This window comes from Sceloporus occidentalis, unplaced genomic scaffold (assembly GCF_023333645.1).
Source record: "Sceloporus occidentalis isolate IW3139 unplaced genomic scaffold, rSceOcc1.0.p SCAF_165, whole genome shotgun sequence".
Lineage (NCBI taxonomy): Eukaryota > Metazoa > Chordata > Lepidosauria > Squamata > Phrynosomatidae > Sceloporus > Sceloporus occidentalis.
The window spans coordinates 1,283,452-1,311,398 of NW_028317145.1; the positions used below are offsets into that span (position 1 = coordinate 1,283,452).

At 40.2% G+C, this 27,947-nt stretch overlaps 1 protein-coding gene across 1 annotated transcript; it reads left to right on the forward strand.

Annotated features, from left to right (window-relative positions):
• The first annotated feature begins 154 nt into the window (after positions 1–154).
• On the forward strand, positions 155–27,739 carry LOC149279469 (WD repeat and HMG-box DNA-binding protein 1-like). The gene is made up of 25 exons (XM_089501157.1): positions 155–231; positions 2,060–2,171; positions 2,943–3,094; positions 3,345–3,456; positions 3,844–3,894; positions 4,101–4,196; positions 4,295–4,387; positions 5,484–5,590; positions 6,662–6,803; positions 8,339–8,531; positions 9,258–9,442; positions 9,579–9,763; positions 10,048–10,289; positions 10,627–10,764; positions 14,463–14,619; positions 14,737–14,851; positions 15,011–15,142; positions 15,547–15,773; positions 16,675–16,823; positions 17,326–17,379; positions 22,499–22,542; positions 22,651–22,824; positions 23,513–23,637; positions 26,877–27,012; positions 27,536–27,739. The coding sequence occupies exons 1-25, from the start codon at positions 155–157 to the stop codon at positions 27,737–27,739; spliced, it is 3,402 nt and encodes a 1,133-aa protein (XP_089357283.1).
• Positions 27,740–27,947: the final 208 nt, after the last annotated feature.

Below are 27,947 nucleotides of genomic sequence, written 5' to 3' on the forward strand. Positions count from 1 at the left end.
TTGCATGTTTTAAATTACCGTGTTGAATTCTGCAAAGTAGGCTGGATCAGCATCTTTAAAGGGACAGTTTAATGTTACTGGCACTCCCGCTAATATGCTAACTGTACTGGTTTAAGACTCACAATGGTATTGAATAAGATTTTTATTTTCTAAGATGCCTGCTCTGAAGAAGCCGATGCGGTACGGACATCCCGAGGGTCACACAGATGTCTGTTTTGATGACGGTGGAAGGTAATTTTTTTGTTTGGTCGATGACATCGCTTTTCTTCTAATTCAAGATTTAATGACTTTCTGCTAAGCCTTTTGTAGCTTAGTGTTGGAAAGGTAATTATTGTGGCACTAAGTGAAGTATAGAGCTTTCTGTTATCCACATATTGTTAACATTCCTAACGTGTATGAATATATATATATATATATATATATATATATATATATGTGTGTATACAGTGGCATCGGCAGAGGGGGCCATGCCCCCCCCCCCACATCATGATAGAGAGGAGAGCGAGAGGTGCTGGAATAAGTTTTCAGCAACCGTTCGGCGCCTCTTACTCTTCTCCGTGAGGCCTCTGTCTTGGTCGTGGTGCCGGCATTTCATGCTGAGCGCTGGAATATGATGTCATATTCCGGCGCACAGCAGTGAAGCAGCGCACACTGTGACAGAGCAGGGAGACAGAGGCCTTGCGTTGTGCTCCTGGAAGGTAAGTGAACCTCGAAGGGGGAGAGGGTAGATAGGGAGAAGGGAGTGAGACGGGGGTGGATAGGGACAAGGGGGTGAGAAGGGGTAGATAGGGCAGGAGAAGGGGGAAGATAGGGGGTCAGGGGGGGCAGTGAGGGGGTATATAAAATATATTGGCAACAGTGTCTAATATTTGTATATATATTGGCAGCAGGGGCTAATATTAATATATAACGGCAGCAGGGTCGAATATGAAAGAATGAAAAATATCTGCCAGTTCAGCTGTTATTTTGAAATCATATTTCAATCAAGGTCTTTACTTCAAAGAGAGAAATACATATAATGTAGTTACAAATGGATGTCTAACGCATATATATATATATATATATATATATATATATATATATATAATATAATTTATTAGTGTATATGTAGCGTTTTATACAGAGGTTGAATAATAGCACTAAGATCCAGATCCCCCGCAGCACTGCAGGGGACCCGGATCCTCCTCTCTGACAGCCGGTGGGGGGTGCGATGCGCACAGACATCCTCTGCTACTGTCCTCCACTTCCACCGGGGCTTCTATGATGGAGCACCAGCGTGTCATTACCTTTCAGTGCTCCACCATAGAAGCCCATTGCACAACGTTCGCCGGCTGCCAGAGAGGTGGATCTCTATGCGATGCACGCATTCATCCTCAGCTACTGACAGCACTTCCACTGGGGCTTCTATGATGGAGCACTGGTGTCACATGACTTTCCGGTGCTCAGTCATAGAAGCTCCAGCAAAAGTGCCAGTCAGCAGCAGAGGTTTGTTTATGTGCATCGCACAGACGTTTACCAGCTGCCCCTACTAGGCACCAAGGAGCCTGAAGCATGGGGGGTAAATCTGGGGGGGTTGCAGAGTGGCATATAGGGGGTACACGGCATATTTGGGGGGGCAGAGTGACATATGTGGGGGTTATAAGGCATATCTGGGAAGGGTGGCGTGGCATATCAGGGCATATAGGGGACATAAGGCATATCTGGGAAGGGTGGAGTGGCATATCAGGGCGGTATAAGGCATATAGGGGATATAAGGCATATCAGGGGAGGGTGGAGTGGCAAGCCTGGGCTCAGATGTGCATAACGGGTGGGGGGCAGGTTGGGAAATAAAAACAAGAAATGCGTTTTTCACATTTTTTTTTTTTTATTCTGCTGTTTGTTTTAAACATCCTGTTAATTTAAATTTTTCGTTTATTTAAACTATTTTCATCCGATTAATAGATTAATCGAAAAAATCATCGGCTAACTAATCGATTATGATCGTTAGTTGCAGCCTTAATTATATTCCACGTAATTTAGTAATGCAAGCCTTGTATAATTTTTTTTTTTTTTCCCCCAGCTGTTTGGTAACTTGTGGCAGTGATGGGGACATAAGGATTTGGGAAAATATAGATGACGATGATCCCAAATCAGTAAACATTGGAGAAAAAGCGTATTCATTTGCTTTAAAGGTAAATGCTTGTTCTTGCGGTCTGGTTTTCTTTTTTGTTTTATTTTAGCGTGTGATCAACTGAGTTTATTTTACTGTTTAAATGAAACCTGTGGAGGAACCTCTTAGAAGCTCCCTTTCATTGAAGCAGTGGTAGCTTATGATGTGCCAGTCGACAGCGTTGAGTATCTCATGTGTGAAAGTTAGTGCCTGTGTGTTCACGTGTTCCCACTGCAGAGTTAATTACTGATCCCAGCACCAGTGTGCTAGGATAACGGCAGGTGCTTAGGTATCAAACGATGTGAATAACAAGGTCAGTTTATTTCAATATGTCAATTTTATTTGCCTCGTTTGGCCAATCTCGGTGAAGACTCAACACCCAGTAGATGAACGACTTACGGGTTTCGAGTCACACGCAGGTGTTTAGCAGTCCTGTAACTTGTTTTGCTCAGAATTACTCTGGCATGGGGTGAATGGGGAACATCGATGGTAAGATATAGAACTGTCGGGGGGGCGGGGGGATCTTGTTCTTGATATGTTTTTGAAGGTGAAACTTCTCCACTCTGTAGCTAATGAAAAATACCGTAGTTGAGCTCATTTTTTTGCTGTCTTGGATCACAATCCTCCTGTCTGTCAGACATGGAATATACCCATCGTCCAAGTGTATTTTATGCGTATAAATTAAATGTACTCAACTTTCAAAATTGTATTCTTTGAAGCAATATTTGTTTACAGCACATAGCAGTGGCACAAAGTAAGTTCCTCAAGAATTGGCTGTGTTTTTGTTTTGTAGAATGGAAAAGTTGTTACTGCCTCTTCCAACAATTCGATACAGTTACACACATATCCAGATGGGGACCCCGATGGAATTTTGACCCGTTTCACTACCTATGCTAATCACGTAGTCTTCAATGGTGACGGAACAAGTATAGCTGCAGGCTCAGGGTAAGAGAACAAATACTGTCTTACGGTCTTAAGTGCATCCTCTACTTATAAATTGTCTCAACTATTTTAGTTATTGAGTGCACCTATCATCCTTGCTCTTTTAATTAACTTCACAGCAGATAACCATTTGGCCTGTCTAATCTGTCTGTCAATTTTTTTGTGGGTGTACTGTTAAAAACCTCATTGAGTTCTTGATAATGTTTAAATGTTTATCGGCGCACTAACGGGCAACTATTTTATTACATTGTAGGGATTTCCTGGTGAAAGTTGTGAATGTGCAAGACAGCAGCCAGCAGACAACCATGCGCGGACACGATGCCCCAGTCTTAAGTGTCTCATTTGATCCCAAAAATGTTTACCTGGTACGACTGCTAAAATTTACATTTTTGATATTGGCTACATTGTTACTAATGTTCTATATGTTTTATGTATAAACTAAAGCACACCTGTACTCAAGCACACCATAAGACTTTTCATTGTTATGCTGGCATATAAGGTGCTTAACTGTTTAAATTGTATTTGTAATTTAAGTGTTTTTACTTATTTAAATTGAGTTTGTTCAACTGATGATCTTCTGGTTATTGGATGGAGCCCATCCTTCCTTGTCATGCTTTATATTTTGACGTATCTGCTTATGGTCATCAATGCGCTATATATAATTATGATATTTGATAATAAGTTTAATGAACAATTCAATTTTGTTTTCCTACTCTAATATGCATCTGTTTATTTTATTTAATTCCGTCAAGGCATCTGCGAGCTGTGACGGCTCTGTAAGAATTTGGAATATCACGCAGCAGGCAAGTACAGGACTGAAAGCTGGAGAAACTTTTGCATAAAACCCTCGCTAAATACATCCTTCATCTGCTTGCTTTACATCTTGTGTGCTAGCTGTCTGGCTTGCCACATTACCTGAAAACAAGGGCATTTGCTGATTAATAATAATTTGCTTATTTTTTCTATCTGTTGTGCAAAGATCTAATTTTGTGGTCTCTGTCTTTACCAGAGTTGTGAATCAAATCTTGCCCTGCTACAGAAATGCAACGATGTTGTCAATGCAAAGTCCATCTGCCGGCTGGAGTGGCAACCAAAGAGTGGAAAGGTATCCGATTTTAAACAGATTATTAATTCTCTTTGATGCTCAGTTGGTGTATCTTTTAAGAATTATATATCTTTTTTTTCTGTTCTTTTGATTTTCAGTTACTTGCAGTACCAGTAGACAAAACAGTTCATTTATATGAAAGAGACACCTGGAAGAAGAGCTTTACTCTCACAGATGACTTTATAGTGCAGGTACAGTTAATACTCATCTTAATAAATGTCTGCTCCTTTTAGGTCTCAACCGTAAAATGCCATTTTTTGGTTTAAACAATATTTAAAAGTTTCAAATGCAGTGTTCTTGTAAGTCTTGTGTGTATTTGGCATACCCTATCCGTGAAGCCACTTACCATCAATGTTAGTTATCTATGATCCATACAGTTTGTGTTACACTGTTGAAAAGGTGCATGCCATGTTTCACTGGTGTCCGGTGTGTAAAGTGAATCAGCATAACACAGATGTGTTGGTGCAGCTCTTGTTCAGCACTGTTGCCATGAAGTTCAATACGCTTGGGTTACTCAAGGTGGAATTGCTATGCGATATTGCATACATTGGCTTAAATTTTTTTTTATAATAAAGACATAAAAAGCACACGCATTCATTCCAAAACTGTGACCTCATCAGCTGTGGGGCATGCTCTTGGCACAGCACGTGACATCCATGTATTCCGTAGATGTTCCGTATCAAAATGTTGCATGAATAAACGGAAAACCTTGTAATAAAAAAAATCTTTAAAAAAGTGTAAATAGTTAAAATACCACATCCTCTGATTTTCTAACATAAATGCAATGAAATAGTAAACTGCTGCGCTCAGAACGGCTTAAAATAAAATTCATTCGATTCTTCTCTACCATCAAATCATTTTGTCCCATCTAGTCTGGCCATATTTCCTGTTTTAAGGACTCAGAACTTAGTCTGGTTCAAGGTTCAAGATAGCTTTATGGCTATCCCATGCAAGTTTAAATTCTCTCTGTATTAGCCTCTACCAATTCTGATGGGAGGCTGTTCCACTTATCTACCACCCTCTCAGTAAAGTAAAACTTCCTTAAATTAAATCTAAACATCTGACCCTCTAGCTTTAGATTCCAACATTCCTCCTGTATAGATTTTTTTTTTATTAGTTTGTTCAATGGCCATATTTATGCAAGACTGGGTTCTTTAAATGGTTATTCTGAAACCTGTAATGTTAGTATTTTCTTTGTTTAGGAACATTAGCTAGTATTCCTGTCTACACAGTCTTAATGCAAGATAAGTGTTAATTTTTTCATTGTATTTCTCTCTTGCCTCTCAGCCTTTGAACGTGGTGACGTGGTCTCCCTGTGGACAGTATCTTGTAGCAGCAAGCGTGGATGGTGTTATAGTAGCCTGGAACATAACTACCAAAGCCTGCATGGAAAGGTAGTTTCATTAATGTTCTTGTATAATCGCCATAATGTATGTATGTTAAACAAGTACACACATCACTTTTGTGCACACACACACTGTTTTTGTGCCATGTTTTTAAAGTGGTGAACCCAACAAATGTCACTGGTAGTGTAGTTGGGACTTCTTTTCCTTATGCCATCCTTCTTGTTCTTCTGTGTCCTATTCTCTGTATGCACTATTATATACACTTTATGGAGGAAAGTATTGGGACACCTGACCATTACACCTACAGGGACTTTGTAAATGCGTAGACATTAGTGTGGAGTTCGTCTGGCCTGCGCAGAGCCCTCACCTCAAGCCCATTGAACACCTTTGGGATGAACTGGAACAGAGATTGAGAGCTGGACCTTCTCATCCAACACCAGTGCCTGACCTCACAAATGCTCTACTGGATGAATGGGCAAAAATTCCCACTGAAAGAAGAGTGGAAGCTGTTAGAGCTGCTAAGGGGAGAACGACTACAAATTAATGTCCCTGTTGGTGTAATGGTCAGCTGTCCCAATATTTTTGTCTATATAATGTGTGTGTACGGTACAAACATTTGGCCGGTGAAAAATATTTATAGCTACACCAATACTATTGTGTCTTACTTCAGGGTACTGAGTTGGGAAACTGCTGCCTCTCTTTAGTGGTGACATCATAGGTCAATAAATGTCTTCGATCACAGCATAGAGCTAATGGAATCTCTAAATCCCCTAAATGCTGCTTCTCGTGTGTGTGAGGAGCAGGGTTCTCTATGCTAATGATTACTTCAAATTATTAATTTAATACCCCCTTTAAATTAAGTTTTAACGAAAGACTGCTTCTGTAATGGATTTAGCTTGACGTTTCTCTCACGATGCCAGTTGACGTAATTACGCAATGCTTTGCTAGTAAGTCTGTTTCAACTTTTACTTGTTTTGGGAAGCCAGTTGGAGATAATAGTACCTATTCTGTAGATGTCTAACCCATACATTAGAATATATACAGTGTATGTGTGTATGTTTTATTTATATCACCGTGATCCACTTCTGTTAACTTTTTTTTTTTTTTTTTTTAAACAAGGATCAAACATGAAAAGGGTTACACCATTTGCGCATTGGCCTGGCACCCAAGACTGTCTCAGGTTGCCTACACAGACACAGAAGGGAACTTGGGTCTGTTGGAGAACGTCTGCCAAGGCGATGGAAAGACATTAGAAACCAAGGTGAGGTTTAAAGTTTGTGCCATATGCCCAGGATGTATGCTATGCTGTTATTATTTGACTTAACACCTCTTCTCATGTATGGGTCTCGAATGAGAGTCACAATTTAAGTTGTTTGTAAACTTTTTGTTGTAATTTGTCATGCGAATTAATAAAGATGAGACGCTCAAATGAAACATTAAAATCATATAATAGTTCCTTTATTAGGGTCTGTAGTCCCGTAGTAACAATTTATATTGTCAGATTTTTAAGCAAAAAAAAAAATAGTACTAAACATGCCAGCCGACAGAACAGATGCTGCTTAACGCGTTTCGCAAGTGCCAGCTTTTGGTTATTTCATTTTGCAGTTGGAGTGGGTGCTCCGGATCTGGCATAGACTGCAACCCGTCGTCTGGTTATTAATCAGCAGACATATGGTTTGAGCTGGCTTTTCATTTAATTTGCTAATTTGTGTCCTGCATGAAACTATGTGGATGACGATATACTTGGTGCAGTTGTGTATAACAGTATATATATATATATATATATATATATACCGTATTTGCTCGATTATAAGACGAGGTTTTTTTCAGAGCAAATGCTCTGAAAAATACCCCTCGTCTTATAATCGGGGTCGTCTTATAATCAGACCTCAAATAGGTCTGACTATGAGACGACTAAGATCCAGATCCCCCGCAGCTGCAGGGGACCTGGATCCTCCTGTCTCTGACAGTCGGGGAAGGTCTGCGCGATGGACGCAGACAACCCCCGCTGCTAGCCACGCCTCCTTCCGGCATAAGGCATTTCTGGAGTGCTCTGTGAAATGCCTTTTAACCCCCTTAATGCCACTCTGCCTCCAGAAATGCATTTTTAACCCTCTATACGCCACTCTGCCTCCTGAATGCCTTAAACCTCCTTATATGCCACTCTTCCCCATAATATGCCTTTTAACCCCCTTAATGCCATTGTGACATATAGGGGTATAAGGCATTTCTGGAGGCAGAGTGGCACATAGGGGGTCAAAAGGCATATCATGGGGCACAGTGGCATATAGGGTTAAAAAGCATATCATGGGGCACAGTGGCATATAGGGTTAAAAAGCATATGGGGCACAGTGGCATATAGGGTTAAAAGGCATATCATGGGGCACAGTGGCATATAGGGTTAAAAGGCATATCATGGGGCACAGTGGCATATAGGGGGTATAAGGCATTTCTGGGGCAGATGTGCATAACTGGGGGGCAGGTTGGAAAATAGAAGGAAATAAAACCAAAATATTTTTCTCAATCATAGCTTTTATTAAAAAAAATAGTTTACATGAATTAACATTTACTGGTAAAACTTTTTTCCTTTTAGGGTCGTCTTATATTCAGGCTTTTTCCTTTTTTTCTAAATTAATATTCAGATTTGGGAGGTTGTCTTATAATCGAGCAAATACGGTATATTACATTCCCATTTTTAGTCACGTGACATCTTGTTACATGATGCTTCGTTTACCTCAATTTGAGTTAAACTAAACATGTCCTGACAAAAAAGCAGTTTTTTGTTTTTTTTCCTAGGTCCCGAGTGCTGCAACTAAGGATTATGATGAGCTCTTTGATGGGGACGACGACGATGATGAAGACTTTCTGAATGGAGACATGATTGATCATGAGGGGGCAGCTGTTAATGATGAGGAAGAGGACAACCTCATGCCTGTGTCTGGACGTATTAGGAACAGAGGGGCGATATTAGATGATGATAACTCTCTTGGTATGACTAATTTTATTTTAGTTTATACCAAGCAAAATCTCGGTCACAAGGTTTTTTTTTATTATTATTTATTTATTAAACATTCCGGCAAAAACCTTAACTTGATTAAAATTCTTTGGGTTAGCATACAATATCAAACGATTGTAACGAGAAAAATATTTTTTATTTTATAGAATACTAGAATATTGTATAATATTGGTGATATTGTAACTACAAAGTTGTGTAAAAAAAAATTTAAATCCTGTAATAAGCAGCTTGTTTAAATGTTTATATTTAAAATTTTTGACAGGAGGGATGCTTAGTGTGCCTGCACCAATATCTTTGTTGGTTCACCTGAGTATTTTTATATATATATATATTTCTAACATAAATATCTTTAAACGGCTCCAAAAGCTAGTTCTTAAGTACCGTGAAATCTCAGGTATAATTTGCACAATTTATTCCCTTTTTCAAGAGTTCTGAGGGGGAGGGTGCATATTGTACTTAAAACCTTTCTTTTAAACCATGGCTGCAAGATTGCTCTATTGTTCTTCCCCCTTTTGGAGGAAACGGAAATAATTTTTTTTTCCCATCAAGGACTAAGAAGAAATATTTTTTTTGTACAGTTTTTTTTGCCTCCAAATTCTGCTTAGCTAAATCGACACCATTTTTTAAAGTGAATGTCTAAAACAAATTTTCATCTGTTTCATGACTGATCTACTTGTCCCTTGTCTGTTTCTGTGTTAGATGTTCCATCTTTGAAGCCTAGTGAAAGCGAGAATCCAGAGGATGACGATGATCTAACCAGCAGCCTCAGGCAGATTCCTTCTAGTGTTCCCTTAAGGCCTTCCTATGATGGGCCCTTGCCAACTGCCCCGCAGAAACCTTTCCAGCCTGGGTCTACTCCCTCGCACCTTACGCATCGCTTTATGGTAAGCAGAGAGAGAAGACAATTAGTCCTTAAGTGTCTTGCTCCGGCCAAAACAGTCTTCCGTTGTGCTGCTCTCATACTAGTAAACACCCAGCAAGTTTCCCTCTTGATTCTAATTCTTTCATTTTTTGTGTCAGATGTGGAACTCAATTGGAGTTATTCGTTGTTACAACGATGAACAGGACAGAGCTATAGATGTGGAATTTCATGACACGTCTATACACCATGCTCTCCACCTAACGAACACGTTAAACCATACGATAGCAGATCTATCCCAGGAAGCGGTGCTGCTGGCTTGTGATAGCACAGTTGAGTTGTCTAGGTGAGTGATTTGCTTTTCCAGGTAATAGCTTGTATGTTCATATAGGAGATATCGTTACAATATTATATAGTTAGACGATAATGTCCTGCTAGCCAGTACGGCACTGCCTTGTCCGCTGTGATGTACAGGTATTGGTGGAAACGTTGAGACTTAACTTTTGGTCTCTGCATTTGTATCTAATTGATTAGCAGAATTTAGAGATAATTTTCCTGTTCTTCAAAGTGCTACCTTACTTACACTACATTTCAGAAGTTATTATATTGTTTCCTTCCTCTTTTATCCAGCAAACTACAGTGTCTGCACTTTAGCTCCTGGGATACCAGCAAAGAATGGATAGTGGATTTGCCCAAAGGTGAAGATGTTGAGGCTATATGCCTTGGGCAAGGGTGGGTGGCGTGTGCCACAAGCACCCAAGTGCTTCGGATATTCTCAGTCGGTGGTGTACAGAAGGAAATCCTAAGCCTTCTTGGCCCGGTCGTTTGCTTGGCGGGTCATGGAGAACAGCTACTTATAGTTTATCACAGAGGTTAGTAGACTCACAAAACATCTGTAAAGTCTTAAATCCAGACAGGTGCCAGCAATGTGTTTACAAGGAATAGCAATTTTCCACACTGTGGCTTCCCAGTTGTCATCCCCTGGCACAGATACATAGCAAATCTTGGCAAAAAAGGGGATAGACCAATAAATTATTTTATTGTTGTTCACTCTGTGCTATGTTTGCGTTTATCGTTAAATGCTGTTCCAGGTTTAATTCATTTGTATTACTGTAAGACCTTAATTAGCATTTTAGGTAATATCATGTAATGCATCTTGTGTTACTTTATCATCGTCGGTAATCCTATCCTAAATGCATTTCACTTCAGGGACCGGCTTTGATGGCAATCAGTGTCTGGGGGTACAGCTGCTAGAAGTAGGAAAGAAAAAGCGACAGGTCTTGCATGGTGACCCTCTGCCTCTTTCAAGAAAAAGTTGCCTTTCCTGGCTTGGGTTCACAGCTGAAGGTAAGTACTCGCCACGGGCAGTTCTTCCAACATCGGCATAGTTTCCTGAAAGAAAGAGACACTAAAAAAAAATTTAACCCCTTCAGGACCGGGATTTTGATACTAAGGTGTCGCTAAAGGACCGGAGCCGTTTTTGTGTTTTTGCCATGTCTTTCTTCAACTGTAATTTCTCTCTTATCAATTGGTGCACCCACACAAATCATATATTGTTTTTTTCAGCACAAGTAGGGCTTTCATTTGAAACCATAGTAAGCTGGGTAGTACATTGTTTTGTTTGAAAAAAAACTAGAAAAAGTGGGGAAAAAATGAAAAAAACGCATTTTTTTTACAGTTTTGTATACATACAAATTGTACACACATTAAACCAATGGGAAAAAATTATCCCAAATATATTCATTAACTTGTCCTGATTTGGAAACCACCCAACATGGCCAGGATTTTTATCTATTTTGACCAGTATAGGGCAAATATTGCAAGGCATGCATCACGTTTTTGAAATGTAATTTTTTTCAAATTTGGCATGGCAGTCTAATAACTGCAATAGTTGTCACAGATACTGATTACCCCCCCAAAATTATATGTTTATGAACAGTAGATAAGTCAAGGTGTACAACTAGGGTCATTTTGACACTTTTCAAACAGGGATTTTATCGCCAATTGCTGCCAAATTTTGAGGTATTTTTATATTTTTTTGGTTTTTTTTGCATATGTTGCAATGTTGCTTTAGATTTTATATTATATTTTGTATAGAATATGTGCAACTGCAGAACAAAACCCCCACTGGTTCCAACAAGGCCTCACATGCATGGTTCATGTATTTTTTGAGGAAGCTATGAGGGCAAAACTGGAACATGTGCATTTACATTTTTTTAAATATTTTTTTTCATCAGATTACTTGTAAGTGACAGGTTTAGGCCGCTGACATCAATCAGGGAGACCGATCAATAATCAGCGACTTAAAATGTCACCGACAAGTGATCAGGTAATAATTATGATTTTTTCATTTTATTAATAATTTGTGTTTTTTCATAATTACCCTAGATGACCCCTCTCTCTTTGTAGAGCAGGGTCATCCGTGGGCTGCCATAATGATCCGATCACTCCTATTGGCCAGGGGCGATCTGATCAGCCCAGCATTTGACCTGGAAGCACCCTGGACTTTCAGGTCAGTGCTGTTATTTTTTTTTTTATTATTATTATTATTTTATTTTTTTTTTATTTATTTTTTTTAAAAATTATTATTATTATTTTTTACATTATTTTTTTTAACTCTTTCAATGCTGATGCTCCATTGAAGCACAGCATTGATATTTAGTCCCCACAAGCTTGTGGGGACTAATATTAACCCCTGCAATGCTGCGATGGGGGTCATACACAATCGCAGCATTGAAGAGGTTAATTGAGGAAGAGGGGGGTAGGGGTTAACTGAGGAAGGGTGGGGGTGGGGGGGTCTGGTCTCCACACTCATGTGGAGACCAAAGAACCCTGTCTCCCTGTCCCTGAAGCTGCCTCTGGCAGCTGGGACACAATCTCCAATAGACTGGAGATTGTAGGGGAGGAGTCTCTCTGATCAGTCCTACAGGACTGATCAGAGGACTTCTGGGGGCTCGTTTTTGCTGTTGCTGGTCTGCCTGGGCTTCCACTTGTGTGGGGACCCATTCAATACCCCCCCCCCTTCCCTGAAGCTGCCTGTAGCAGCTGAAACAGCGATTGCAGATTTTTCTGCAATCGCTGTTTCTGCCTACAAAATCACTCCGTGGGAGTGATCGTGGGCTTGGGGGCGGGCTTAGACAGGCTGTGCTGTCTGCCCAGGAGTCCTGGGCAGACAGCAGCAGCAGCGCCCCCACGATCACCGCGATTGTGGTGATGTGGGGGCGTTTTTTGGAGGAGACGTACCTGGTACGTCCCGGTCTACCGGTGACTGTTAACCAGGAAGTACCAGGTACGTCCCGGTACTGAAGGGGTTAAAGATTTTTTTCGCCTTTAGGGTTAACAAATAATAGTGTACACCTCCCTGCCTTTTTTAATAGAATCAAAATTGTTCTGAAAATGTCCTTACGGTGTTGGATTTTTTTTCTTTGCTCCTCCATACAAAAACAATTAGTGTCCTAGATATAGCTGTATTGCTCACCTCACCTAGATGGCCACAGCCTGGTCAGCGCTGTCTAATCCTGTTATGTTAATTGGACAGTTTAATGTCCCTGACGGCCCCAGTCAAAAATAATGAATATTAAGGTACTTAATGAGTACTTTTAAAATGTGTTCTTTAAATACGCCTGTCGAGCAGTCTCCTGCCCCTTCTCTCCATCTCCCAGGTGCCACAAACCTTAGGCTCACCCCTGACACACTCGCGATAACACCATACACAGACATCCGCTCACGCTCCTGCTAACACTGTATACCAACACTCTACATGCCAACAGCATACGCTGGACACCATACGAATACACATACATGTGAACTCCATACACTAAAAGACGTTTACAGAAACACTTCTAAACCCACTAACACTGTATGCTAATATACACAAATGCTAACACCTAACACTAACACTCACCCTCTAATGCTATATGCTGACACACACTCATACTAATGTCATATAACACACACCATATGCGCTAATGCCACACCCTTATACACATGCAAACACTATCCAACAACACACACTCGCTAACAATATACATAAATATACACACTTAATCTAACACTATACGCACTGAATATGACACTGCGATGCAGTAAACGCTCTGACTCTTGCGCTATACATGTATACACACACTGACTCTAGCACTACACAAATACACACTGACTCTGACATATACACTACTTACCTTCTTTGCGCCTGTCCTTGGGATCAACCGCGGGGTCAACGAGCCCTGCGTTAACGTGCATGTTATGGCTGGTGTGTCCTTTTTAAAACTGGGAACACTTGTGTGTTACTACATACAAATTACCACAAGGGGGCACCACTGATCCAAAGACGTGATGCTGGGAGAGCTTGTTAAGCTTTTAGCATTTTATTGTGTTTTCAATAATTATTATATGTAATTAACAGCCTGTAAGCGGCAAACAGTTTTCTGCATTCCAGGAAAGCAAACTTGGGATTGTGCAATACTGGCAATAAAATAAACATGGAAGGGATGCTTTCTGATTTGTACCCTGCAATTCAGTAGAACACAGATGCGGGATGCAAGTGTTCTCTTAAATCCTGCCAAATGTAGCCTTCTATTAGTTGTGGGAACCAACTAAACTCATCTGTGGAAATTATTCAATAAAATAAAAGTAACGTTATGTGAAATAGTCGAAGGCTTTAATGGCTAAAGTGATTTTAGAGTCTGATTGATGATAAGTTTGTGGTGCTCGTTGCTGATATTATGTCTTAATGTTGTGTGGTGGTTACTTTCCATTTTTTGCCCCTGTGAGGCTGATGTGCTCTCTTGATACACGACCTTGATAGGGATATTTGCAGAATTTGTCTGGTTTTAATAAAAAAAAAATTACTTGTATAACTAGTGTGGGGCCCGTGGCAGACATGTCGCGTGTCATTTGTATTTGAATAATAGGGGTCCCTGTGTAATGGACATTACGTCTGCCCGGCACTGATTAATTTCCATTTAGCGGTGGAGGTGGTTTGCCGCCACTATGCCGTATGTTAATCACTAATGGTCATTTTCACAGCATTGCTTTTTTTGTGTTAGGTACGCCGTGCTATGTTGATTCTGAGGGTGTTGTGAGACTCCTAAACCGTGGCCTCGGAAATACGTGGGTTCCTGTATGTAACACCAGGGAGCACTGCAAGGGGAAATCGGATCATTACTGGGTGGTGGGTGTCTATGAGAGCCCCCAACAATTGCGGTAAGTAACCCATGCTCAACGTAGGAAGGACAGGACAACTACGTCCCAAATGATATGCGCCTGAATTGTCCGTTGCTGTTGGTTTGATTTATCTCTTTCTTCTACTTCTGTTGGCAGATGTATTCCCTGCAAAGGTTCACGTTTCCCTCCAACGCTTCCTCGTCCAGCGGTGGCTGTTCTCCCCTTTAATCTTCCTTACTGTCAAATTACTACAGAGAAGGGGCAGATGGAGGTATGATTTTCTTTCAAAGCAGTAACAATGGTGATAGATCTGAGGAAAGCGCTTAGGGGGTCGCCGTATACTTTGCGAAGAGCAGTCGCAGTACAGATCAGCATGTGTTGTGTTTTTGCCATAGCGTACTGTAATCGTTGGGTTTTTTCCCCCGCTCAGGAACAATATTGGCGGTCCATACTCTTCACCAATCACATCGACTACTTGTCTAAAAATGGCTATGAATGTAATGAAAATGTTAAGACAGAGGCTGAAAAGGAGCAGCAGGAACTGCTAATGAAGATGTTTGCAGTAGGTGGAATGTTGTTACTTGATGAATTTCTAGGAACACATTTTACATTTGTTCTTTCGTTTGAACTGTGCTATTACCAGTCACATTGGAATTAGCCTGACCTCAGAACAAAAAGTGCCTGCGCCGCTAGCAACAGTCCACAATTTCAGAACATTTATAACTATTGTCCAGCGCTCCTTCAGGCTGCCTGCTTTTTTACTTCTTCTTGTAACAAGTGGTGGTTGTTAACCAAAAACATGATCAATTTGTAGTTTCCAAGAGATAAAGCTGATTCCAAGGCACTGATAGGATTGATTTTAGTTATTACATTGGCGATGGTGCTAGCGCTAACACTCAGGTGTGCGGAGGGTTAAACTGTTTCTCTCTCTCTCTCTCTCTCTCTCTCTCTCTCTCTCTCCTACAGTTATCTTGCAAACTAGAGCGTGAATTCCGGTGTATGGAGCTTGCCGAGTTCATGACTCAAAATGTGACGAACCTGGCTATTAAGTATGCCTCGCGCTCCAAGAGACTAACGCTGGCCCAGCGGCTCAGTGAAATGGCTCTAGAGAAGGCAGTCGAGTTGGCGTCTGCCATGCAACAGGAGGACGAAGAGGAGGAGGAAGAAGATTTCCGCAGCCGGCTGAATGCTGGGTAATACCCTGACCACTTCAAATCGCTAGTTTGGATACATGTGTGTTCCCAAATTCATTGTTTAAAGGAAGAATAAAGCAAATATGGATTTGATTTTTGGTGAAGATCTATATTGCTTCCCATGAACGGTTGTAATGGAACCCTAACCTGTTTCACATGCTTGCATACAGCTTAGACGCCCGCTACATTCCAATGCGTACATATGACAGCTTCTCAGCAGATTGATAGATTGTCAATGTGGAATGAACGACGTGCAGGAATCCTGTAGATCTGCGGGCTATAAGTGGAATAGCGTCTTTTTGCTTTATTTTCGCACCATGCAAGTCATCTGCGCAGATTGGTTATTTTAATACGGAAAACCTAATCTAGAAAATTAGATCCCCATATCCCTAATTAGATTTAATTTAATCACAGCAGCTAAGGGTCTGGCTCTAAAAAGATTTCGAGATTAGTGCTAATCTGTACTCGGTGATCACTAATCAAAACAATATACAGAAGTGGACAAGCGCTAATTGGCTCAGTAGAAGAAAATGCACACAAAAAAGCAGAAAGTAACCTTATAAGTAATGTTAGTGTAAATATTCCAAATTCATAGTTCTGTTAATAGGTATTGGTCACTATGTATGTATGTATGTATATAGGTCTAAAATGTAAATACATATGTCTCTTGTATTACTCAATTACAAATGCTAAATTAACCCCTTAATGACAAAGCCTGTACGTGTACGGGCTCAAAATGCATTGTTTTCAATGGGTTTAGGGACCGCCCATTGTCCTTAAGGGGTTAAAATTGTCTTCAGTGGGATGATTTTAAACCATAAGTAAAATATTTTTATGGCTGTTTAGGTTGCTTTTGGAAGTCCTTATCCTCGTAGATGTGTTAAGGGATGTTTCCTTTTAGCTACAGGAGGAGTGCCACCGAGTGGGGAGAAGCGCGAGCCGAATCGAATACACCTGAACAGAACGCCGACGTGAACGACGAGGAAGAGGAGACCGAACAGCCTGCACCCGAGGGCTCTCCAGAAATTCCCAAACCGAATAAGAACAAAAGTAATTTATTTAATGCAAGCTGGAATCACCTGTTTGCTGTTCATGATATACCCACGGTATATAAATATGGCCAGCTTCTGTTTACACGTCTTGTATTATGGCCCAGGGGCGTCCAACCTGCGGCCCTCCACCTGCTGCAGGACTACATCTCCCATAATGCTCTTTCAGCTAAGGGGCTGGCTGAGTAGTATGGGAGATGTAGTCCCGCAGCAGCTGGAGGGCCGCAGGTTGGACACCCCTATATTATGTCATGAATCCTATGCATGGGTAGGAGTGATGCCTGCGCAGGTATAACTCAAGGCTTCGGATCCATTTCATTTAATTATTTACTTATTCCTTACTCTGGTCAGCTTTAGTTTCATGTTTACCTCCTTCTGTAGAGCTGTTTGCAAGACGGTACAAATACATGTATGCATGCTATAAAACTATTTACATTTGGTTCTAATTTCCTTTTTTTCGCCCCTCAAAGTTCGTTTTTTTTTAATTTCTTCTTCTTTTACAGCGCTGAATCCTTTCAACAAAGTAAAATCGCCAGAACAATCTGCAGCAAAATCTGGTAAATTATTTACTTTTAATGAATTGCACGATTCTCTTTTAGCGAATAGCCATTTCTTTGTGTACTTCCTTTTGTGATATACCGTGCTGCTAAGTTGGTGGATAAAAACACTTGGTAGGCTTGCGTATGGCATGGTGAGCTTGCTGTCCGTGGTTGGAAACCACCCCCCCAGGCTCTGCCTGCTAAGAACAAGAACCTCCACTCCGTTATCCAGTAGTAGCACCGAATACCGTATTTGCTCGATTATAAGACAAGGTTTTTTCCAGAGAACCTGGATCCTCCTCTCTGGCAGCCGGTGAACGTCTGCAGGATGCGTGTAGACAACCTTTGCTGCTACCCGCCGGGGCTTCTACACCGGAGTACCGGAAGGTCATGTCACTCCGGCTAGTTCCTGGTAGCCATGGAGGTTGTCTGTGCGCATGGCGCAGCCGTCCACCGACTTCCCCCACTTGAGTCTGGAGCATGGGGGGCAAGTCTATGGATAAAAACAAACCAATCCCATTCCGGAGAGCGGTCACAGCCGCCGCTGCCGGTGATCTTCGCCATCAAGCAAGATGGCGGCGGCCCGGGAAATAAAACAATAAAGACGAAAAAGTTCGCTAGAGGGTCTCCAGACCCTCTAGAGAACTGGCTCCACTTGCTGGTTGAATACAGGTACTGCATTCAACCATGCAAGTCAATGGAGCCCAGCTTTCTAATCACTATGTGATTAGTAAAATATTAAAAAAAAAATAAAAAAAAAAATGGAAAAAAAAACAAAAAAAAAATGTGCTAACATTTAAAAATAATTATGCAGTGATGTCACTAGATGAACCATCCAGTACCAGCAAAATGTGTAAAAAAAAATATAAAAAAAGTATTAAAAAAATAAAATAAAATTAAAAAATAAAGTTTATTATTTTGAGCAAGTGCTAAAAATTCTCAAAAATCTCAACAAAGAGTTAAAATAAAAGCACTTCAAATACCCAAGGGGTGTCTAATATATAAAAAAAATGGCTGATGGGGTAAATTGGAGTGGCCTAGCTCAAATATAGGGCATAGGTACAGACTGACCAAAATGGAGAAAATAAGCGCACTTCCCAAATGTGGCATTTTAAATCTGAAACAACCCGACAAACCCATGCATGTCGGGTATCACTGCACTCAGGAGATGTTCCTGAACACACATTGGCGTGTTGTTTGACAGTGGCATATACCAGGACCTGTATATCTATAACTAAAGTACAATTTGTGTGAAAAAAAAAAAAAAAAATACTATTACAAAGTTTGACAAAGTGTAGTTCTATAATTGGTGCATGGAAAGGGTTAAAATAACAGCATTTGGAATACCCTGGGGTGTCTAGTTTTCAAAAATATATGGTTTGAATGGGTTAAATTGAGTTAACCGGCTTCAAAGATATTCCAAAGAGGAGAGGGAGGCACAATGACCAAATGACCACCTGAATTACGCATGCCCCAAAAGTAGCCTTTTACCAGCCAAACAATCTGACAAACCCATGCATGTGGGGTATCGCTGTACTCAGGAGATGTTGCTGAACACATATTGGGGTGTTGTTTGACAGTGACATATACCAGCACCTGTATATCTATAACTAAAGTACAATTTGTGTGGAAAAAAAAATAAAAAAAATTACTATTACAAAGTTTGACAAAGTGTAGTTGTATAATTGGTGCATGGAAAGGGTTAAAATAACAGCATTTGGAATACCCTGGGGTGTCTAGTTTTCAAAAATATATGGTTTGAATGGGTTAAATTGAGTTAACCGGCTTCAAAGATATTCCAAAGAGGAGATGGAGGCAGACTGACCAGATTTGTTAAAAAAGATTTGGAAATCATAAAACGCTGCTTGTACTTATTGCCCTATAACTTACAAAAAACAGCAAAAAAACATAAAAACATTGGGTATTTCTAAACTCAGGACAAGTAGTAGAATCTATTTAGCTAGTTTTTTTACTTGCTTTTTTAGGTGAGTAAAAGATTTTTCAAATAAGTCATAAAATGTGTTTTTTTTTCAATTTTTCACCGTTTTTTTTATTTTTTTTATAGTAAATAAGATGATACGATCAAAATAATGGTATCTGAAGAAAGCCCATCTTGTCCTGAAAAAAACAATATATAACTTATGTGGGTACACTAAATGGGTGAGGAGAAAATTACAGCTGAACACAAGCACCACAAAAGTGTCAAAACAGCCTCGGTCCCACAGGGTACAAAACGAAAAATGAGCCCGGTCCTTAAGGGGTTAAAAAATGTATGATTTGATGGGGTAAATTGAATTGGCCGGGTTCAACAAGGTCCCAATTAACACGGGGGGAAGGATGGCCACACATCTAATTTCCAATTAGAAAAATGCACACGTACCAAATGTGGCCTTTTAGTTCCCCCCAAAAATGACAAACCCATGCATGTGGGGTATCACTGTACTCAGGAGATGTTGCTGAACACATATTGGGGTGTCGTGTGACAGCGGCATGTACCAGGAGCTGTAAATTCATACATAAAGTAGGTGTGTGTGGGAAAAATACACACACAAAAATACTACTGCAAACTTTAAAAAAATGCTGGTGGTAAAATGTGTGCATGCAAAGAGTTAAAATACCAGCATTTAAAATACCCTGGGGTGTCTAGTTTTCAAAAATATATGGTTTTGTTGGGCATACTGAAACGGCCCGGCTCAAAGATGTACCAAATAGGGCACGGGCAGTGGATCCCCAAATGCCAAAGTTCAACATTGAAAAATGTGCATGCCCCAAATGTGGCTCTTTTGCCCCCGAACAGCCAGGCAAAATCATTCATGTGGGGTATCACTGCGCTCAGGAGATGTTGCTGAACACATATTGGGGTGTTTTGTGATAGTGACATATACGAGAACTTTTTAATTCATACCTGAAGTAAAATGTGTGACAAAACAAATGGAAAAAAATGACTATCACAAAGTTTGACAAAGACTGGTGGTAGATATGGTGCATGGAAAGAGTTAAAATACTAGCATTTGAAATACCCTGGGGTGTCTAGTTTTCAAAAATATATAGCTTTATTGGGCACACTGAAATGGCCCGGCTCAAAGATGTGCCAAATAGGGCATGGGCAGTGGATCCCCAAATGCCAAAGTGCAACATTGAAAAATGTGCATGCCCCAAATGTGGCCCTTTTGCCCCCAAACAGCCAGGCAAAATCATTCATGTGAGGTATCGCTGTACTCAGGAGATGTTGCTAAACACATATTGGGGTGTTTTTTGATAGTGACATATACCAGAACCTGTTTATTTATACCTAAAGTAAAATGTGTGTGAAAAAACAAATGCAAAAAAATTACTACCATAAAGTTTGACAAAGGCTGATGGTAGAATAAGTGCTTGGAAAGGGTTAAAATACCAGCATTTGGAATACCCTGGGCTGTCTAGTTTTCAAAAATATATGACTTGATGGGGTAAATTGCATTGGCCGGCTTCAAAGATACCCGAAATGGCACATGGGGGGAAGAATTACCAGATTTGGAAAAAATGGCTTTGAAATAGCAAAACGCTACCTGTACTTATTGCCCCATAATGGGTAGAAAAAAGCAAAAAAACAATGTTTCTTGTCCTGAAAAAAACAATATCTAATGTGTGTGGGTTCAGTAAACGGGAAAGAAGAAAATTACAGCTAAACACGAGCAGCGCAGAAATGTTAAAACGGCCATTGTCACGAAGGGTACAAAAAGTAAAATCAGCCTTTGTCACGAAGGGGTTAAAAGGTATAACCAAATTTTTTTTTAAAAAAACATCAGTGTCACCAGTCCTACCATGAAAGGTATACGTCACTGTAACATGAGGCCAGACCTCTGATGAAGCTCTGAGGAGCGAAACATGTCAGGGGGGCTAATCGTCTGAGTTTTTAATAAGCCTGTGTCACTGGTCATAATTCTATTATTTCTGTTAGGACTGCAGCCATCAACAGTATATATGATCTAATATTATTTGTATACCTTGTATAAAAAGAGTTCTACACAAGCCCTTATAAAAATATATTATTTTATTATACAAAAGAATATAAAAAAATCAAGACATAAATATTTCATAATATAGACAACAGAGGTTTCTAGGAAACTAATCAGAGCATATGGAGGAAATATGGTTTTATATATATATAAAGTGTCTCAAATGCATGTAAACAGTAAGTGAATCATAAAGTGCTAAATCATTTGAAAAATATTACCAGTTGCTCACTAAGGAGTGCACCTATTGATTCTGTAGACATGTAAAGGACTAACGGTTTCAATAAATATATAAATAGTCCGGACAATCAAAGAATACATCTTTTAAAAAGTCAACTTGAAAGTGCTGTAGTGCTTACTAAAAATGATCTAATATTATTAGTGTTATATGACTGTGGGCATATGCCCTCATGTTACAGTGATGTATACCTTTCATGGTAGGACTGGTGACACTGGTGTTTTTAAAAAAAATTTTTGGTTATACCTTTTAAACATATTAATAAAAGTGATGTTTTAGGGTGGGGTAATAAGGGTATTTTTGATCCTGGGAACGGGATTGGTTTGTTTTTAGTTGTAACTTACCCTTGTCCCCGCTGGGGCATTATTTTGAATTGTATTCAAGTCTATGGATGCATCGTTGGGTCTGGGGGGGGCATATTAGGGGCAAGATTGGCAGATAGGGGGGAATAAGGCATATGTTGGGGGCGGAGTGGTAAATAGGGGTATATAAGACATATCGGAGGCAGAGTGGCATATAGGGGGGCTTTTAGGGAGTATAAGGCATATCCAGAGGGGCATATCTGGGGGGCAGAGTTCCCCCCCCAGATATGCCTTATACCCCCTATGTTCCAGAATAGCAAGCTGTGGGGCAGATTTGCATAACTGGGGGGCAGGTTGGCAAATAAAAGGAAATAAAAACAAAACTTTTTTTTTTTCCTCCATCATAGTTTTTATTAAATATAAAAATACCTTGCATGTAAATTAATATTTACTAAACTTTTTTCTTATAGGGTAGTCTTAGATTTATCTAATATTACAGTACGTAATCAAAAACTTAAACTGTAGATTGGCGCAGCCTTTTATTTGCTGTGAAACCATGAAAATGTTGCTTGTTTTCATTTGATTTGCATTTTCTCTTTTAGGGGCAATAGTACTCAGTAACCAAGGGCGAGTCAACCCTTTTAAGGTATTGTATCTGTATATATTTAAAAAAAAAAAAAAAAAGTAAAATGTGGTGTCAACCCCCCCCCCCTTTCCCAAAAGCTTAATTTTTTTTTTCTACTTTTCTCCAAAGGTGTCGAGCAGTCAGAAAAGTCCGGCAGTTTCTGGCACTTCCTCGCGTTCTGCCAATATCTTGGACAGCATGAGTAAATTTTCTAGGAAGCCAGCAGCTGCTGGAAGTCACGTTCCAAATAAATCTGATTCTGCAGTGATAAAGCCTCTGGTTCCTAAAGCTAAAGCGAAGCAGGTAATCGGCACAGTGCTCTCTAATTTGGTTTAAAGGTCTTATTGTGGTCTCAGGTCCACAGAATTAGCTGGTGGGTTTTAACCATTTGATTTCCCCAACAAAAATGTGAACTTGATACAGCTTTATTATCGAGACACCAATACTGCCTGCAAGCTATTTAACTTTAGTAATGGGGAGAAAACAACCTATTTTTTTTCAAGTTTCAGAAGATTGAGTGCTTTTTCAACGATTTAAAGCGCAATCTCGAACATACAAAGGCACGGGAACAAGAAACTAAAATAAAGCGTATCGCAGCTGCCTATATTTATAGTCCTTTCTTTGAATAAACTTTGAGAGACCGAGTCTCGGACCGACCTTCACAATAAGCAGCGGCTGACTTGTAAATTCTTCTTGGCTCATGATGGATACATTTGTTTTTCTTCTGCCAAATTCCGTGTTCCAACATTTAGTGCAGTTACCACTCTGTAGAAACGAATAACGTGGCAGGAAAGCACGCCTGTTAAAATCTGCCCACAAGTACACCCCTTTCATTTGCAAGGTAACAATGTAAAAACAAAAAAAAACAACCATAAGCTATCCTATACATTAAAGTGCATTTGATGACTTGACTGTCTTTTTAAATCTGTTCAGAAGCGTTCAGTTATGCTATTGACGTTTTTATAGCCTGATTTTTATTTGTTTCCTCCAGGGCCAGGCTTCCTTATTTCATTCTATCCAAATGAAACCCAAACCCAACAAAAGCGAAGAAAGAGAGGAAAAATCTGCTTTGAGTTGCTCCTCAAGCCCTGCTGCAGGCAATGTGGAAAACAAGAAGTGAGTGCAGCCAGTGTAATGGGTTCTCTATGGCATTGAGTAATTTCAGTCCTCGTGCTGATAACAAACCTTTTTATTTTTTATTTATTTTATACAGGGTAGTACATGATGTAGCGTTTAGTTCTAAACAATGTTGTGTGTTTTTTTTCTTCCATATTTTTTTATTATATTATATGCACATATGTGTGTGTGTATATATCTATATAGATACATATAATTGGGGCAAATTTATAGTTGAACAAACAGATATGTAAAAAAAAAATTGTCTGGGCATACAAAAATTAAGGATTTTTTAAATTGCTGTTATTTCCGTTTTTAATTCTTGACCTATCTCTTCTCTGTTGCTGTCATACAGATAGTTAATAGTTGAGTGAGATGCCTCAAATGCTTATTGTTTCCACATGGCCAGTATGTGATCTAAGCCGCTTTAAATCATGGAATGTTTTGTTTTCAGCATCTGAACATAAACTCTGCCTTCCTATTGGCTGGACAACTCCCCCCAAATGACCCGCCTCTCCTACCTTTCACTTATGACAGTTCAGCAGGAATTAACCTTTATTTTTATTGTGTGCTGCCGTATAGTGCCCACCTTGTATTAAAAATACACAAAATCCAAATTAGGGTATAAAAATGTTTTGATGCATTTCCATATTCATATATATATATATATATTTTGGAATTTGGTTCTTTTGTCTACAATACTGTTAATGTAATGTAACTAGAACACATTTCATGGCTCACGGGGTAAGTTGCTAACGGGCTAGTTTGTGAAATGCCAAAACTGTAGCAGGCCTGTGGCTATCCAGGACGGAGTTGGCCACCTTTGATACCTTGCGGCTGACCCTAACCTATTTTGTGTAGTTTCTGTATAAATGTTTGGGGGTTTTTTTTGGTTTAGGTGATTTAGGCAATTTGCTAGCTTTACCCGGAAGGCTCTGGGCCATTTTTGTAAACCTTTTGATTTCTAAGGTGGTAAGATCTCCCTACGCACCTACCATCGCTAAGCCCCCTTCAAGGCTCTTGTATTGAGAGGAAGACGGAACCCTTGGGGACGTGTCCCTGGAACTTTCTCTTCGTGTTGACAATCATCTGAAATCTTCCTCGATATAAAGTTTTGGCAGCAGGCCTTCTATTGAGTTGTTAGGAATCCTGAACTCTTCTTATGTGCCTCTCGCTGTAACATCTAGAGCAGACCTGGGCAAAGCACGGCCCGCGGGCCACATCCGGCCCGCTGAATAGCTCGGACCGGCCCGCAAAGAGTGTCCTGGTGACTCACCAATGAGTCCGGTGTCCCCCCCCGCCCCGGTCACTTACCTTAAACTCCTGTGTTGGAAGCGTTTGTCTCGGGTGCCGGCGCTTTACGCTGGGCGCCGGCATATGACGTCAGACGCCGGCGATCAGCAGTGAAGCGCCGGCACCCGAGACAAACGCCTCACGCTTCCAACACAGGAGTTTAAGGTAAGTGACCGGGGCGGGGGGGAGATCTTGAGAAGGGGGGGTTAGGGAGTTAGAGGGGAGATACTGAGAAGGGGGGGTTAGGGAGTTAGAGGGGAGATACTGAGAAGGGGGGTTAGGGAGGGAGGTCTTACTGTGTGTGTGTGTCTTACTGTGTCTGTGTGTGTCTTACTGTGTCTGTGTGTGTCTTACTGTGTCTGTGTGTGTCTCACTGTGTCTGTGTGTGTCTCACTGTGTCTGTGTGTGTCTCACTGTGTCTGTGTGTGTCTCACTGTGTCTGTGTGTGTCTCACTGTGTCTGTGTGTGTCTTACTGTGTCTGTGTGTGTCTCACTGTGTCTGTGTGTGTCTCACTGTGTCTGTGTGTGTCTCACTGTGCCTGTGTGTGTCTCACTGTGCCTGTGTGTGTCTCACTGTGTCTGTGTGTGTCTCACTGTGTCTGTGTGTGTCTTACTGTGTCTGTGTGTGTCTTACTGTGTCTGTGTGTGTCTTACTGTGTCTGTGTGTGTCTTACTGTGTCTGTGTGTGTCTTACTGTGTCTGTGTGTGTCTTACTGTGTCTGTGTGTGTCTTACTGCGTGTGTCTTACTGTGTTCATAGCTTATTCAGTTATTGTAATAAATATTTTAGCCCATTTTTTAGCTCAAAATATTTTTTCCTTTTTTTTCTCCTCTAAAATCTAGGTGCGTCTTATCAGCAGGTGCGTCTTATAGAGCGAAAAATACGGTATGCACTCCGAAGCCTTGTTCATTTTGTTCACTTCTGTGCTGTGCTAATAGTTATTCAGGCCTTACTTATTCAAGCACCTCTACCAATGACGTAGGCTTGAATAACTTTATTAAACAGCACATAAGTTAACAAAATGGACAAGGCTTCGGAGTTTGTAGTTTGTAGAGGTCTGGCCCTCTAAAACCATTCCAATTTCTCATGTGGCCCCATGGGAAAATTAATTGCCCACCCCTGATCTAGAGTCATAACTCCTCTACAGCAACGACTGGCTTAGAACACGCGACGTTCTTCATTACAGCGCATCATGGTCTGTGCTGCAGAGAGGAAGCCTTTTGTATCTTATTACTGGTCACGTTTGGCTTTTTCTGCTTAGACTATTCATCTTGTAGTCCTTTTTAAGTCTAGGTTTGTCTGTTCGTAATGAGAGCCAGGCTTTCCAGCTGGTAAACATGTGTAGCAAATAGAAGAAAACTTCTGAGAAGTTACATAAAAATGTTTTAAATGTTGTGACATCAAAAGGCTGAAGTTGGGGGGGGGGGGCACGGTCGATACAGTAAAATCGCTTTAAGTGTGGGAACAGAATAAATAACAGACAAAATGCATTTGCTTATGTATATAAAACGACTTGTGGGAACAGAATTATTTCTAAAATAAATTTGTTTATGTAAAACCATATTGACAGATAAAATACGAGCATGATTTATTTGTGTAGGCTTCTGAGGAGAAACCCAAAAAAAGCTAAATCAAACCTAGAAGTCAGACTGTCTATTCTCGGCAATCATACACTAATTATTTGTACCTTTGCCTCGTTGTACAGAAGTAAAATGTTTTACTTTATGCTTAATTTTACATTGCGCAACCCATAGATCTTTCCCATAGGGTTATGTGTTTTCATTAAAGATGCGAAATCTGGGTAAAGTTGGAACTTTGACCTGTTTAGTTTGCTCATATGCCATGAAAAACACTACTAGAGGGTCACACCGTGTACACAACGCGATGCCTACATTTTTAGATACTCATCTTGTGTTGCTTTTTTTTTTTTTTTTTCACCTTATCAGGCCTAAAACTGGCTTTCAGCTTTGGCTCGATGAAAACCGGGAAAGTATATTGTCAGAAAATCCGGAATTCGATGAGTCTGAAATAATAAAAGAGGGGATGAGCAGGTTTCGCACCCTTGCATCTGAAGAGCGGATGGTAAGTAGACATTTTACTGGGATATTAACTCTCTAGCTTTTAAACTCATCCTAACTTTTTACCGATGTGTTAGCCTTTGGACATGTGCATTTGGATTTGTACGAGTTTAAATTTGAACAATTTGCCAATTTTGTTAATTTGTACAAATGTCTGCAATTGAGGAAGGACCCCCAACAAAACGAAGCAGAGATCTCTGAATTTACGTTTGCATTTAGTTTTCTCTCTCTCTACTACAGGATAATCTTGAAATCAGGGCAAGTTAACGAATTTACTTGAGTCTATTCTTCCACGTATACTGGTTGTGGAAAATGCTATATACATGTAAACCTGTTTACTAAAGTATGCTATAATGAGAAATGAGAATTACTGGTTCCTATACTTCAAGTGTTCAGTTCCGTGCATATCATTGAGACAAAAGTATTATCTTTAAATTGTTTTTCATTTTCCTTTCATTTTAACTTTATATTATACTGTACATATTATTTTTTTTTTTGTCTAATCACTTGCTCCAAAATGTCATAAGCTGTGGACTGAGAAGGCCAAAGGAGATGCTGCTGGCGGAGACTCTGTTGATGGGAAAAAACGAAAACGTCCAGAACAAGAGGGTCACGAGTTAAATGGAAGTGTTAAAGGAGGTTCAGAGGACGCCACAGGAGCTTCGAAGAAGCGCAAACCATTTGAGCAATCAACAAATAAACTCTCTGCGTTTGCGTTTAAGAAGGATTGAGAGAAGGTTTGTGAGGAAGGTCCATCATGCTGCATTAAATAGATGAAGCTCTAACACGCTTCTCCACCTGTTAACACGCGTTGGTTATGCTTTGTGCTTTTGGAAAGGTGCTTTAAACCTGGCATGGAAGCTGACATCCCTGGCCACAGTCAAACTTGACTACAGATGAAGTTAGGAATTTCATTCAATATGTTAAATGCCACCGCTT

Bases quoted from the DNA above. Each gene is read 5' to 3' on its own strand.
- LOC149279469 (XM_089501157.1), top strand. From the start codon at position 155: ATGCCTGCTCTGAAGAAGCCGATGCGGTACGGACATCCCGAGGGTCAC. The intron at 3,457-3,843 runs GTACGACTGCTA...AATTCCGTCAAG, and splicing joins ATCCCAAAAATGTTTACCTG to GCATCTGCGAGCTGTGACGG. The intron at 15,143-15,546 runs GTAGGTGGAATG...TCTCTCCTACAG, and splicing joins TGCTAATGAAGATGTTTGCA to TTATCTTGCAAACTAGAGCG.